Below are 14,027 nucleotides of genomic sequence, written 5' to 3'. Positions count from 1 at the left end.
GCAACTTTCCGTTGCTTCGGAATGCCGCTTTGTTCTTCAGACTAGGGGCAACTTTCCAGTTGCGGGGATCTGGGGTTGTGCATCTCAAGTGACAGATTTTCGGCTTGTCCAGTTCTGATCCACATCGAAAATAGTTTTGAAAAGTTTTAATAAAAGTTGACTTTGTTCAAATCAATCTTTTTACGACTTAGACCATTTTTGGACCAAAAGCGGAAAATTTTCAGTACCATAACTTTCAATTTCATTGATTTCAAAATAGAGTTCTCCTGCTCTTGCATTACAATCGAGGTTGCTTATCTTAGTACATTCATAAAGAAAACTTGAAAATGCTAAATAAGCAATAAATTTGGGGGCATAATTGAATCAAGTATCTCCGCGTCCCCTCCTGGAGCTGGACAGAGCATCTGTTGCCAAGCTAGGCCCAACCTGTGCCTCCTCATTAAGCCAATCCAAGCACTCATCGGACAAAGTGCAACTGAAAGTCGAAGCAGGGGCCAGAAGCTCTCTAGTCCTCCATGCCGTGGCATATCGGGCAAGCTGTGCACCCCAGATCGGGAAAGTGGCTGGGTACTCAATCCCCTCCGGTGGACAGGTCTGATCATGGCCAAACTGACGCAGGAACCGGAACGGAAAATAGAATACGCAGTGGGTTAGACCAATCAGTTGGATCCCAATCTGCCGAGACATACTATAGCTCATTGCCGGGAGGTTGAGCCAAGGACAACGCCAAGCAATGCCGTCTGCGGACAAATTGCACATCCAATCAAACCACCACCTTTCGTCAAGAGCATTGACAAGGCTCTGCCGAAAGAAGTAGCCTTGAGCTGAATAAGCCGGGCAAGAGTCCACAACCTGCAACTTATCCATTAACCATACCTAGGGGAGGGATGGAAAATGAGAGATTAAAGAATAGAGAGATGTACGATGAGAGAAAAGTAAGACAAGGGTTTTGTGAGAAAAACCGAGCCTGAGAGCCGAGTGACGTGAGCAAATATATATGTAAGGTTGGGTGGGAAACATTACCTGCAGTAATAGTGGACTCCCAGCAAATCTGGTTGTTTCTCGGCGATGGAAAGCATCTAAACCCATCAATGTCTCGGCCAAGGTCATGGCAATACAGCTCTTTTCTTCTCTCAAACCTTGGGCGACTTCAATCAGGCGAATGCTAGCCCCGCCGAAGCCCGAGGAAAGCAGAAAGTGAGACAACAGGCATAAGCAGAGGGCGTGTTGCCGGAAACCCTGCCAATAATGGTTGCTGCGGTCACCAGCGTCGGAAAAACGGTGGATCAAGCCGAGGATGTCCAGTTCCCCACTGCAAATCAGAGATCGAGCGTCGCGCGCTGTAAGCCCACACATCCGCCCTAAAGCCTGGGCGTGACCAAAACGGAGCTGAGGCAAGATCACTTCAGAGCACTCGGACTCCATTAAAACCTGAAAATCTTCGAAAGTGGGACACATCTCTTGACCGCCAAAGCTAAAAACATGCGTCACTGGATTCCAGAACCTTGCCGCAGCATGGAGAAAAGGAAGTTGTAGCGGAGTACGGCTCAACGTGAATAGTGCATTCAAGCCGAAACCCCGGAAATTTAGCTTTTCCGAGCCATCTAAAGAAGAAATCCAAGATGTGACATTTTCTGCGAGAAACGCCTCTATCTTTGGCTAAAACTAAGATGAAATGAATGTTCCCGAAGTTGAGGCTTTTATAGAAGGAAAAACACTATTCACGGGAACACGTGTCAAAAATCTGGTGGCTGCAGGACTGAATGGCCGGCCAGCTACTTTTTCTGGCTGGCCAGCTATTTACTTTCTGCAGAAATGGCTGGCCAGCCATTCACTTTTTGCAAAAATGGCCGGCCAGCTCCCAGGGATGGCTGGCAATGCTGCAGTGTGTCTCCTCGGCCCTGTTTTACTCTTCGAAGGAGAACTCCAAGCATTTCCATGCAACGGGAGAGTCGAAGGCCTTCATTTCAGACGCGTTCCGATGCCCAGATCGTCAAAAATACACTTTGTTGTTGTTGAGTCTTGTTTATCGAGTTGTTGTTTTTGCTTATCGAGTTGTTTGTCGAGCGGACGTGTTTCGTGTTTTTGGGTCATTGCTCTCTGTTTAAGCAATCTTTGTTACAGTCTTGTTTTATTTACAGTGTTGCATTTTGCTTATCGAGTTGTAAAACTTTCTAAGGTCCTGTTATATCTTAGTAAGTTGAGTTTGTTTAGTTTGTTGCGTCGGTTCACTACCTGACTTGGTGATTACACAATGCGCATTACTATTCAATTTCATTCTCATGCGAAATAAATTGATGCGATATGATGCTAGAAGTTTAAAATACAAATACCTTTTCAAAAGCTATTTCATTTCATCACGCTTTACAATAAACAAAGGTACAAGTTTTACAAAAAATGAAACTGCCTAACGATGTGCAAAGTGCTACAAACTACTAGCAAAAAGAAAAATAAAGCAGGAAATAGCAGCATCAAAATCCTCGGGAACAGGAACGAGAAGCACGCCTGGTCCTCTTTTGTGGGACAACCTCCACACCACCATCAGAGTCGGAGCTGTCATCCTCAGGATCCTCCTCAGCCTCGCCTCTGTTCCCTGAGCCAAAACCGGAGCCTCCCTCCTCAACAGATGTCTCGAACTGACGGTCGGTAGCCTCCTCCTCCTCCTCCTCCTCCCCATCAGGCTCCACCTCCACAACATGAGCCCTGCGTCTGCGGACAGGCCCTCCTCGAGCTCCTCGATAAGGCCTAGATGGCCCGACTCCTCGGGAAGGCCGAGATGACCCCGCCCCCTGAAAAGGCTCGGATGGCCCAGCTCCCCAATGAGGCCCAGGTGGCCTAGTCTGCGGCTGACCGGACCATGAAGGCATCTGAAAACAAAGAGTTCAATTCAAATGCATCAGTCCAAATATGTATATCAGACGCAGATACAAGCAAAAGCTACATAAAGTGGGTGCATGTAAATACAGTGTACAAGTGGGGTGTGTGTCAGATGTGCTCTACACAAGCAGTCTATCGATGCAGTAGAAATCAGCATGTCATCCGAAGTATGATAAATGCCAGAAAACTAAAGGGTACCTGAATGCCCGCGACAGACAAATGTGCCTCCCTGCGCAAGACCATGCCCTCGAGTGTGGCTACCAGCCCAACCACCTCCTCTATGTACCCTCGCGATGGCTGCAAAAATGAGTTCGTAATCATCAGTGAACAAATGAGTGTCTAAACATCTGAAATGATGAATGACAAAAGTGGAGCATACCGGCGGTGAGTCCGGATCAATGGCGTATCGATCGCTGGGCATCGGAGGCTCTAGTGGAATCGGAATCGGAGAGCTAGTCCCATACTGCCACGCCATCAACTCAGTAGGCATATCTGGCCATCCCAGATGAGGATGAATCGACGGGGTCGGAGGAAACGGTCTACTCCCACCTCTAGATGTGCCAGCCCTGCTAGAAGAAGGGATGTCTGTAGCTCGAGCCTGAGCCTGATCCGAGGATGACATACCGGCAGGTCTCATCATCGGAATACGAGCTTCTGTCAATGGAGGCATCAAATATATGTGACGATAGGTGGCGTAGTCCCCCTCCGCAACATATAGCAAAGCATCGCTGCCCAGCATGGCGCCGACTACCTCTGAATAAGAGAGCCTGTCAGCAGTCCGCATACTAGCTGGAGGTACCGCGGGAACATCCTGAGAAAGATACCCCCGTACCTGGCGCAGAAAGCGCTCCCCCAGGAACCAGACTCTGCCAACTGGCCCTTCGAGCAAGACCCTATACCGGGAGATGCCTGACGCTCCGGTATACTGAAGTAGGAGATCATCACCCAGAGGTGCCCAAGGCTGCCAAGTAATCTGCGGATGATAAATGTATAAACCAATCAGAAAACGAGAATGTACAGAGCAAGTCAAAGATGAAAATGAAAAGAACTGAAAGTTCTGAAGTACCTCTGAATGTCGCACGGTGTCGAAGTATTGCCGCAGGCGAACCAGGGTCTCTCGAGGCCTCGCCCGGTGCGGGCCCTCAAATATCAATGAATATGGGGTCACGGGAATCCCCACCACCTCCAGCTCTGGGTCTAACGATGGGAAGTATACATAAGCCCATAGCTGAGAAAAGCAGTACAGAATATAAGTACGAAATGCTGAGATCAAAATGCAGACTGTAAAAGTGCGCTGTGTGTGCAATGTACAAGTAATGAAGAGCAGAAATGTAAATCGAGGGGACAGAAAATACCTCCCAAGCTCTCCAGTAGCCACCAAGCAAATCGCCCCGCCCGCGGGAGGTCGCGCTCATGTAAAAGTAGAGGGTAGCCAGGCCAGCGCCACCCCAATCATATCTACTGACCTGTGATAGGTCAACCAGAGCGCTCAACAGGTATAGCCCAATGGTGTTCCCTCTGTCGGCGAACAGGGTAGTCCCGAAGAGGAACATAAGGAAACCACGGGCGTACTGCTCCGTCTCCTCGGGAGTCTCGGGCACCATCTCTGCCCGCCGAAAATGGGAAGAGAACCAAGTATATCGGACTCTCCCAGAGACCCTGTCAACGGGTGGGCGAGCCCCCAGTAGATACATCCAGGCAGCCTCCCACTCGCCCATATCCTCATCATAAGGGATGGGCCAACCTCCGACATCAAGGCCGGTCAATACAGCAAAGTCAAAAGGGGTCATGGTCATGTCCCCGGTAGCAGAGAAATGAAAGGAATTGGTGGTGTCCCACCATCTCTCTACCAAAGCTGCCATCAATGTCCTCCTGGCAGGACAGCGTGACAACCCGACGCAAAAGGGCCCGAACCCTGCTGCATCTATCAAATCCCGGACGCCCTCCGGCAGCTCAGCATACCAATCCCGTGCCATGGTGGAGCCATACCCTCGCACACTGCGGGAACCACCCTGCATTCAGAATGAATACATGTGTCAATAATGAGATGAAATGGGCTGTGTGCCAATGAAATGAATGGGCTGTGTGCCAATGAAATGAATGGGCTGTGTGCCAAAGAGATGAAATGGGCTGTGTACCGATGAAGTGAAATAAGCTACATGCGAAATCTACCTGGGCTGCGTGTTCAGAGAATTTGAATTTTGGGCTGCGTGTTCAACTTTCAGTTTAATTGTGGGCTGCGTGTTCACTATCTATCTGGGCTGCGTGTTCAGAGAATTTGAATTTTGGGCTGCGTGTTCAACTTTCAGTTTAATTGTGGGCTGCGTGTTCACCATCTATCTGGGCTGCGTGTTCAGAGAATTTGAATTTTGGGCTGCGTGTTCAACTTTCAGTTTAATTGTGGGCTGCGTGTTCACCATCTATCTGGGCTGCGTGTTCAGATGATTTGAATTTTGGGCTGCGTGTTCAACTTTCATTTTAATTGTGGGCTGCGTGTTCACTATCTATCTGGGCTGCGTGTTCAGAGAATTTGAATTTTGGGCTGCGTGTTCAACTTTCAGTTTAATTGTGGGCTGCGTATTCACCATCTATCTGGGCTGCGTGTTCAGAGAATTTGAATTTTGGGCTACGTGTTCAACTTTCAGTTTAATTGTGGGCAGCGTGTTCACCATCTATCTGGGCTGCGTGTTCAGAGAATTTGAATTTTGGGCTGCGTGTTCAACTTTCAGTTTAATTGTGGGCTGCGTGTTCACCATCTATCTGGGCTGCGTGTTCAGATGATTTGAATTTTGGGCTGCGTGTTCAACTTTCAGTTTAATTGTGGGCTGCGTGTTCACTATCTATCTGGGCTGCGTGTTCAGAGAATTTGAAATTTGGGCTGCGTGTTCAACTTTCAGTTAAATTGTGGGCTGCGTGTTCACTATCTATCTGGGCTGCGTGTTCAGAAAATTTGAAATTTGGGCTGCGTGTTCAACTTTCAGTATAATTGTGGGCTGCGTGTTCACTATCTACCTGGGCTGCGTGTTCAGAGAATTTGAAATTTGGGCTGCGTGTTCACTATCTATCTGGGCTGCGTGTTCAGAAAATTTGAATTTTGGGCTGCGTGTTCAACTTTCAGTTTAATTGTGGGCTGCGTGTTCACTATCTACCTGGGCTGCGTGTTCAGAGAATTTGAAATTTGGGCTGCGTGTTCAACTTTCAGTTTAATTGTGGGCTGCGTGTTCACTATCTATCTGGGCTGCGTGTTCAGAAAATTTGAATTTTGGGCTGCGTGTTCAACTTTCAGTTTAATTGTGGGCTGCGTGTTCACTATCTACCTGGGCTGCGTGTTCAGATGATTTGAATTTTGGGCTGCGTGTTCAACTTTCAGTTAAATTGTGGGCTGCGTGTTCACTATCTATCTGGGCTGCGTGTTCAGAGAATTTGAATTTTGGGCTGCGTGTTCAACTTTCAGTATAATTGTGGGCTGCGCGTTCACTATCTACCTGGGCTGCGTGTTCAGAAATTTTGAAGTTTGGGCTGCGTGTTCAACTTCCAACTATTATGGGCTGCATGTTCACTATCTATCAGAAGGTTGCGTGTTCAGAAAATTTAAAGTGTGGGCTGTGTGTTCACTTTCGAATTCGGGCTATGTGTTCAACAAATCAGTGTTTGAACCGTGTATTCTAATGAGAGCTGTGTGTTCGCAATTAATCAATGAGCCGAGTGTTCAGAAATTCAAGTGTGGGAATTACATGTTCAAGATGTAAGGAAAGTACTATGTCACAAGCTAGCATGGCAAGGGTGCGAAATGTAAAATACAGAAGATGAGGTAAATACCTCTCGAGCCTCATGAGAGAGATGCTGCTCCGGCTCTCTGAGAAGCAGATCCGTGGGTGCTCTCTCGTCAAAATTGGTAAAATGACGGAAAACGGCACGAGGGAGGACGTGCGTTGCCGGACGGTACCTCCCGGGAATGAAAGGGCGAGTCCTCGGGGGTAAGGTCATGGGATCGAAGTCATCACCGGCACCTGAAAAACCTCCACCATGAGAAGAAGTACCCGCCATTTTCAGGAATCTGCAAAAATGAGCAAAATGAGCAAAATTGGAAAAAGTCAACGAAAGTCAACTCTCGGGAAATAAAAAGTCAACAAAAGTCAACTCCCGAGAAAATATTCTAAATATTAAGATGAACTTACCTCAAGTGGTGAAAATGCAAAAAGAAGCTCCGAAGCCGGAATTTAATCGCTCCAAAGTGTTTAAAACTAAGTGTTTTTACGAAAAACAATTTGCGCGAGGCGTTGGAAAACGCGCGTAAAACTCAAAACCGGAGAGAAAAGTGTTGAAAGAGGCGAGAAATGAAGTGAGGTTCGGCTGCCATTTATAGGCCTCAAGCCTTGGTTTGAAAGAGCATCAAAAAGGAGGCAAAAAGACCAAAATGCCCCCGGGAAAAGGGCATGGCCGGCCGGCCCCTATTTCTAGCTGGCCAGCCATCTGCTTTTTGCAGAAATGGCCGACCAGCCATTAGCTTTTGTGGAAACCGGTTGGACACCCCCCCTTGGGAAGATAAGTGGCCGGCCATGCTCCCCACATGCTCACCTAGCTCTCTGCAAATTTTGAGGAAGATCGGAGTTCCCGGGACCTGAAAAAGTTCAAGAAAAGTACACTTCCGGTCGCGAAATTGCTCCGTCGGGACTTCGGTCTCAAGTTCTGACATATGTCTCATCATCATTTATCAAAATCAAAGTGTATCCTTTTTGAATGAGTTGTAACCTTTCAAAGAAGCAGATCGGAGGCCGTGGTCGAGTTACCTTCGCCGAAACACGCGTTTCCGTACTCGTTATTTCACGACGAATGAACACCCTGATTCATACTCGTTTTGTACTTTCATACACATATCTTGCGTTCTCATGGGCATACTCACATTGTCATGTACATTTCTTGTTATTTGTATACCTCTGTGTTTGAGCATGCGTTGTCGCGCATGTTCCACTCTTGCATTGCGATGCATACACTCACCGACGCCGCGTGTGTCGAAACTTTCGGAATCGCGTTAAATATTTGTTGTTAGCATATTGTACTTGTTGCAATTTCTCTCTTTTGCAGGCACGGTATTGTATGTACGGTTCAATTGAGGCTGGCGCGACCAGACGAATCGCGCAGGTATCGTATCTTCTCCGTGTGAAACATGGCGGAGATTGAATAATCCTCCGCACTCTTAACTGCATGAAATGTAGTTGTTGCTTTGCATTCTTACTTAAAATTGTTGCATCTATTTGCGAATACTTGCTTCATTACAGCTTGCTGTATTTGCATAATCATTGGGCTACCTTCGGCTTCTTGCATATCATTTGCATTTTGCCCCCTGCCTGCGGGCATGCCTGCGGGCACATCTCTGTCTATCTTGTATGTTTGTCTGAGTCTTCGGCCTTGTCAAAAATAGGTCGTCTCGGGGCTTTGACATTCACTCCCGTCACTTGTGACTTCCGAGTTCTGTCAAAGAGGGGCAACTGTAGACACCCCATTTTTGACCGGCCTTAAGACTCAGACGTTACTGTTTGAGCGCTTGATGTGTTGCATAATGTGCTCGTTCAGAAGTTTCAGAGTCGCGGCCGTAAGCCCTGCCTCCGGACTTCCGAACCCTTTTCTGTGCCTTGTCTCGGTTTGCGAACCAGACTCGGTTTTCTCTATTTCTTTTCCTGAAGGGAGGAAGAGGTCTCGTAGACCATTTCTCAATGTCCGTAGGCTACATTTGGTGGCCGTAGGCCATTTTGCCCATTTCGGAGTCCGGTTCCCGGTTTTCGGAGCCGTCAGGCCGTGTGCCTCGGTTCGGGACCGCTTAACCATCTCCTATTGCTCTGATTTTTGGCATACATCTTATTTTCTCCCTTTTGAGGGACACTGGGGGCTGAGAAACCCACTTCGAGGTCGAATACCATTTTCGGTGCTTAACAGCCCATTTTCGGGACCCCGAACTGCGTGTTTTGGCCCCGGAACGTTCGTTTTGCAACGGTTTTCGTTCATTTTTGGCAGGTACCTCTGTTTTATCACAAGGAAGGTCACTGAAGGGTGGGAGACCAGCAATTGTTGCAGCAACCAGTTATCTCTCCTCCGGAGCCTCCCGGCGCCCGTTTTTGCAACTTCCGGGCTAATGTTGAATACCTTAGGGGTAGTGTTGCCAACTTACAACCACATATCTGTGATCTACACATCTGGGAGGCCACTAAAAGTTGGTGGCCGGCCATTAAGGTCACCTGACCCTTTTGACCCCTTTCTTCCGGGCTAATGTTGAACCCCTTGGACCTTTTTTCTTGAACTTTGAACCACATATCTGTGATGTACACACCTGAGAGGCCCCTAAAAGTTCATGGCCGGCCAGTAAGTCAACTTGACCCTTTTGACCCCCTCTTTCCGAGCCATTGTTGAACCCCTTGGGCCCACTTTCTTGGAACTTCAATTACATGGTTGTGTTGTACACACATAGGGCTACCTCCCCAATATCTGGCCGGCCAGAAAAGCTTGTTGACCCTTTTGACCCCTAGCCGGCCGGCTAGGGGGTGTGGCCGGCCGGCCACCTCCAGCCAAAGTGAGAGGCCGGCCGTGTTCTCCTCACTGTACCCTTTCCAGCTGTGGGGCAATATCCCCCAGATATTTTCTGTATCCGGGGGATATTTTGGGAGAGAGTTATGCTCTCCAATTCATCCCCCTTTTACACCCCTTTCTTGACCATATAGCCAGCTGAGGGTCTTCTTCTTGGGGGTTAGAAAAATTCCTCTCCAAGCACAAACCCTAAACTCCATTGTCATCCTTCTCAATTCTCCAAAAAACCCTAACTTCTTAACCTTCATTCCTTCTACACCACCAAGCTCTACCACCACCATCTCATTTCCAGCAGCAAGGGAGGATTCTTGAAGGCTAAAGAAGCTGCAAATCAACCCAAGAAGCAACAAAATCTCGAATCTTCAAGGGTAAGTTACACTTTTACCCTTTTGACCCTTTATCTTGTTCCATTTCTAAACCTCATTTTTTTTTGGTTTCAAGCTTCGGCCCTAACTGAAAAGGGCCATATTTTGAGCTCGTCTTCACTTCTCATTAAGGGCTCAACCCTGTTTGAGCCCTCCATAATACACTTGCTTCATTGACCATCTTGTATGTCATAGTTTTGCATGCTATTTTTGACCCATGAGCAATTTATTTTCGAGCATATTGTAAACTGACATAGGGCTTATTTTGAGCCCCTCTTCAACATTAGAGAAGGGCTCAACATTGTTTGGTGTCTCCATGTGTCACTTGTAGTTCAATCCCTTATTTGGCCCCATTTTTGCATGAGTTGATAGCCCTCTTGGATTCTGTTTTTGGACCTTGGTCTGAACTGAAAGTGGCCTTGTTTTGGCCTATACTTCATGTTTCATTCACACTTTTTTTCTGTTTGGTGATTATTTTATATACTTCATGTTTTAGCACCTTTTGAGCCTCATTTTGCATCACATGTTTAGCATATTTGTATACTGATTTTGAGGCTGCCATATATTGTAAATGTTCATATTTTTGGTCCATCTTCAGTGTTGTAGAAGGAAATTTTTCAGTTTGGGTTTAGCTTATATCACTTGCTTCATTACCCCTATCTTGGCCCCTATTCTTGTATGCTATTTTTGCCATACCTATATTTGCTGTTTGGCCATGTTTATAACTGGAAAAGTGCTTATCTTGGGGCTGTCTAGCTTCTGTCTTTGCATTGCATGTCCATGTTGTGCATGTTTAGCACGGCTATAGGCCATTTCGGGTGCCTGATGTTGCATTTCGGGACATTTCCTTGCATTTCATATCATTTCGCTTCATTTCGGGACTGTTTTCCCATATTTTGTTGCTGAAATTCCATTAGCATGCTTGCATATCATTTCTTCCATGTTTCCATGTCATTTTAGCATCGCCTCGGTTTGCGTGCCCGTGTGCACGCATTTCGAGGCACTCCATTTTTATCCGACGGCATCCGATGTGAGTGTGGCTGAGGCTCACTCATGTTGGTATAAGCCCATTTGTCATTTCCATGTCATTTTAGTATCGCCTCGGTTTGCGTGCCCGTGTGCACGCATTTCGAGGCACTCCATTTTTATCCGACGGCATCCGATGTGAGTGTGGCTGAGGCTCACTCATGTTGGTATAAGCCCATTTGTCATTTCCATGTCATTTTAGTATCGCCTCGGTTTGCGTGCCCGTGTGCACGCATTTCGAGGCACTCCTTTTTTATCCGACGGCATCCGATGTGAGTGTGGCTGAGGCTCACTCATGTTGGTATAAGCCCATTTGTCATTTCCATGTCATTTTAGTATCGCCTCGGTTTGCGTGCCCGTGTGCACGTATTTCGAGGCACTCCATTTTTATCCGACGGCATCCGATGTGAGTGTGGCTGAGGCTCACTCATGTTGGTATAAGCCCATTTGTCATTTCCATGTCATTTTAGCATCGCCTCGGTTTGCGTGCCCGTGTGCACGTATTTCGAGGCATCTCATTTTCATTGTATCTGTCATCGCCTCGGTTTGCGTGCCCATGTGCACGTACTTCGAGGCACCTCATTTTCATTCTGTCATCACCTCGTTTTGCGCGCCCGTATGCACGCATTTCGAGGCATCTCATTTTTAGCATTCCGTCATTTTCTCGGTCCGCGTGCCCGTGTGCACGCATTTCGAGGCACGTCATTCCATAGCATTGTGTATGTTAGGATTGTATATTAGTTACATTTCATACATATCATGCATATTGCATCATGTCCGGAATAGGAGTTAACCCGGGCACGGGAAACGAGGTACATTTCGTACTCCGAGTAACGGAATGTGTCTCAATTCCCCAATCACCGACACTCCGGATCATCCATGATGGAGTTAGGTTTTAGCTGTAGTTTCATGTGCATTCATCCTATATTGAGTGGTGCATTTCGACTCTTCGGCCATCATGCCTCGGTATGCGTGATTGGTGGCACGAGGATCGAGACATGCATATATCTGTGCAAATACATTGCTGTGCCCCTTTCTTGCTCTCTGTTGCAGCAAAATCAGGAATCAGCAATTTTTCGGGATTCGGCACGCATTTCGAGGATAACTGCTAAACAGAGGCTAATTGGGGCATTCCGGTGGATTTCCGCGCAAGACGATCCGGACATGCATCATCCATCAGAAGCAAGACAGTCCCTGGCTTGCACGCCAGTTTTATTTGCTTTCTTAGTCAATTCATTAATTAATTAGAAATCTGTAATATTCTCTTATTCGGGACTGTAATATTTAGACTGTATTATTTATTCGGACCCTCCGAGTGAGGGCACAACTGTAATAAGTGTGGGTGAGTGTGATGTATGTCTTCCAATCCCACGTCTTTCTCCCTTTTATTTACCCGCTTTTGTTGGTTAGATTAGGGCATATTTAAATTAGCATACAGTATGATAGCATGTTTGCATTCATTCATCTGTTTTGCATACATCGGGCTCGGCGCATCATACTAACTGCATTTGTATTTCAATTCCAAGTTGAATACATGATAGTTGTAGCATTTCACATACCACCTTAGAATAGCCGAGCCTACTGTGAATTGCATTTTGCATGTGTCGCATTAGGCATTTCTGTATATTTAAGATCATGCATGATTTCTAACAAAATTTCTATTTTGGCTTGGAGTACTCGGTGAGTTTTTATGCTTTAGCATCCTTGCATGCGTGTGAGTGAATGCCATGATAGCATGCTTACCATGAGGCTATTTGCTTATCTGACATAACTGCCTGAATGCCTGTGGGTGAAGGTTGAGTTATCTGAATTGGAATGAATCATCAAAATGTTTCAAACCTACCTGCGGTTAGCAAACCATTTTCAAAAACAAACATAAAATGTTTTGTTCCAATTCGGGCGACCCGGTCTATACTTATATGCTGTGAGCATCACATAGTAACCTAGGCTAATAACCGGAATAAGAACTCACAATGTTTTCAAAAATTGATATCATGGTTAGTAGAGGCCGGTCTATGACCGGACGAGCGGGGGTGCTCACGAAGTGACCTCTCCAATCGTACCCAAGTTCCCGAGCCGAGGCAACTTTGGTGATGACGGACACGTGGCCTTTTGGCACCGAGTCAGGGTTTCCTAAATTTCCCAAAATAAAATATTTAGGTGGCGACTCTGTATCTGGCAAAGCAGTCCATGTTTGGTACTACTTTTTTTCAAAAATCAGTTTTCTCAAAACGATTTGCCAGATTTGGACTCTCTGGTTCAGATTAGGAACCGTGACAACATTGAGAGTCCGAGCTGTAGCGAGGTCCCCCGCGGGCTTGTTACACCAACATATTCAAAAACATGAATACCTTCAATTGTAAAACCTAAATTACAAATTAAATAATATGATGACCAAACTAAACCATAGTAAAATAAGCAACACAATCCAATAACAACATAAATATAAAAGATTAGAGCCTCTTGTGGACAAAAATTAACAAACTATGGATATTTTTATGTATGAATCGTCTTTGGTAGTTTATAATTATCACTCAATTTTGATATATATTTATCACAAGGGAACAAAGAAGATTTGCCATTGCTCTCACCTTTATAGCCTCATTTAACAAATGTATCGATTATATATCTATGATAATAATAAAAAGGCCATTACCAGTGTTGGTTTAACTGTAATACGATGGATGGACCAACGTAGAACAAACTTGGCATTATTTGTATAAACTGACTACCTATAGACTCAATCTCACATTTTCATGCTTGACTTCCGAAAGCTTTGAACCTATAGCCTATGGCCCTGTTTCGTAGAGTTTATGTCCAGCTTATTTCAGCTTTTAGCTTAATTTAAACTATTTTGATGTGTTTGGTTCAACTTAACAATACAGCTTATAATTTTTTGTAAGTCAAAAATCAACTTATTCTTTGAGTGGGGGAGGAGAAGCTTAATTTATAAGTTAAAAATCAGCTTATGTTCACAGCTATAAGCTATAAGCTGTTAGGCTATAAGTTATAATCACTTTTCCACAGCTCTACCAAACGGGGCCTATGTGTTTTACAACTTGCACCACCAAATATAGCACAATCGAATTTTGAAAATTCTTCTCTGTGAAAAGTTTTGAAGTTATAGCTTATGTGTTTTATAATTTGCACCACCAAATATAGCACAATCCAATTTTGAAA

General features: G+C 45.8%; 1 protein-coding gene across 1 annotated transcript; it reads right to left on the bottom strand.

The window, feature by feature from the left end:
* Positions 1–2,180: 2,180 nt before the first annotated feature.
* LOC145807728 (uncharacterized) lies at positions 2,181–3,844 on the bottom strand. The gene is made up of 3 exons (XM_082906442.1): positions 3,257–3,844; positions 3,076–3,174; positions 2,181–2,867 (listed from the first exon to the last, which is right to left on the bottom strand). Exons 1-3 carry the CDS (start codon positions 3,659–3,661, stop codon positions 2,472–2,474), a joined length of 900 nt encoding a protein of 299 aa, XP_082762568.1. The 5' UTR covers positions 3,662–3,844; the 3' UTR covers positions 2,181–2,471.
* Positions 3,845–14,027: the final 10,183 nt, after the last annotated feature.

Source organism: Camellia sinensis, chromosome 14 (genome assembly GCF_055761805.1).
Source record: "Camellia sinensis isolate YWXY chromosome 14, ASM5576180v1, whole genome shotgun sequence".
Lineage (NCBI taxonomy): Eukaryota > Viridiplantae > Streptophyta > Magnoliopsida > Ericales > Theaceae > Camellia > Camellia sinensis.
This window is presented reverse-complemented; position numbering and strand designations above follow the sequence as displayed.

What these genes read in the sequence shown, in the direction of transcription:
- LOC145807728 (XM_082906442.1), bottom strand. Translation starts at nt 3,661, where the DNA reads ATGCGGACTGCTGACAGGCTCTCTTATTCAGAGGTAGTCGGCGCCATG. An exon ending in TTGATCCGGACTCACCGCCG is followed by an intron (nt 3,175 to 3,256) that starts GTATGCTCCACT and finishes TCATTTTTGCAG; the next exon opens with CCATCGCGAGGGTACATAGA. An exon ending in TGTCTGTCGCGGGCATTCAG is followed by an intron (nt 2,868 to 3,075) that starts GTACCCTTTAGT and finishes CTTTGTTTTCAG; the next exon opens with ATGCCTTCATGGTCCGGTCA.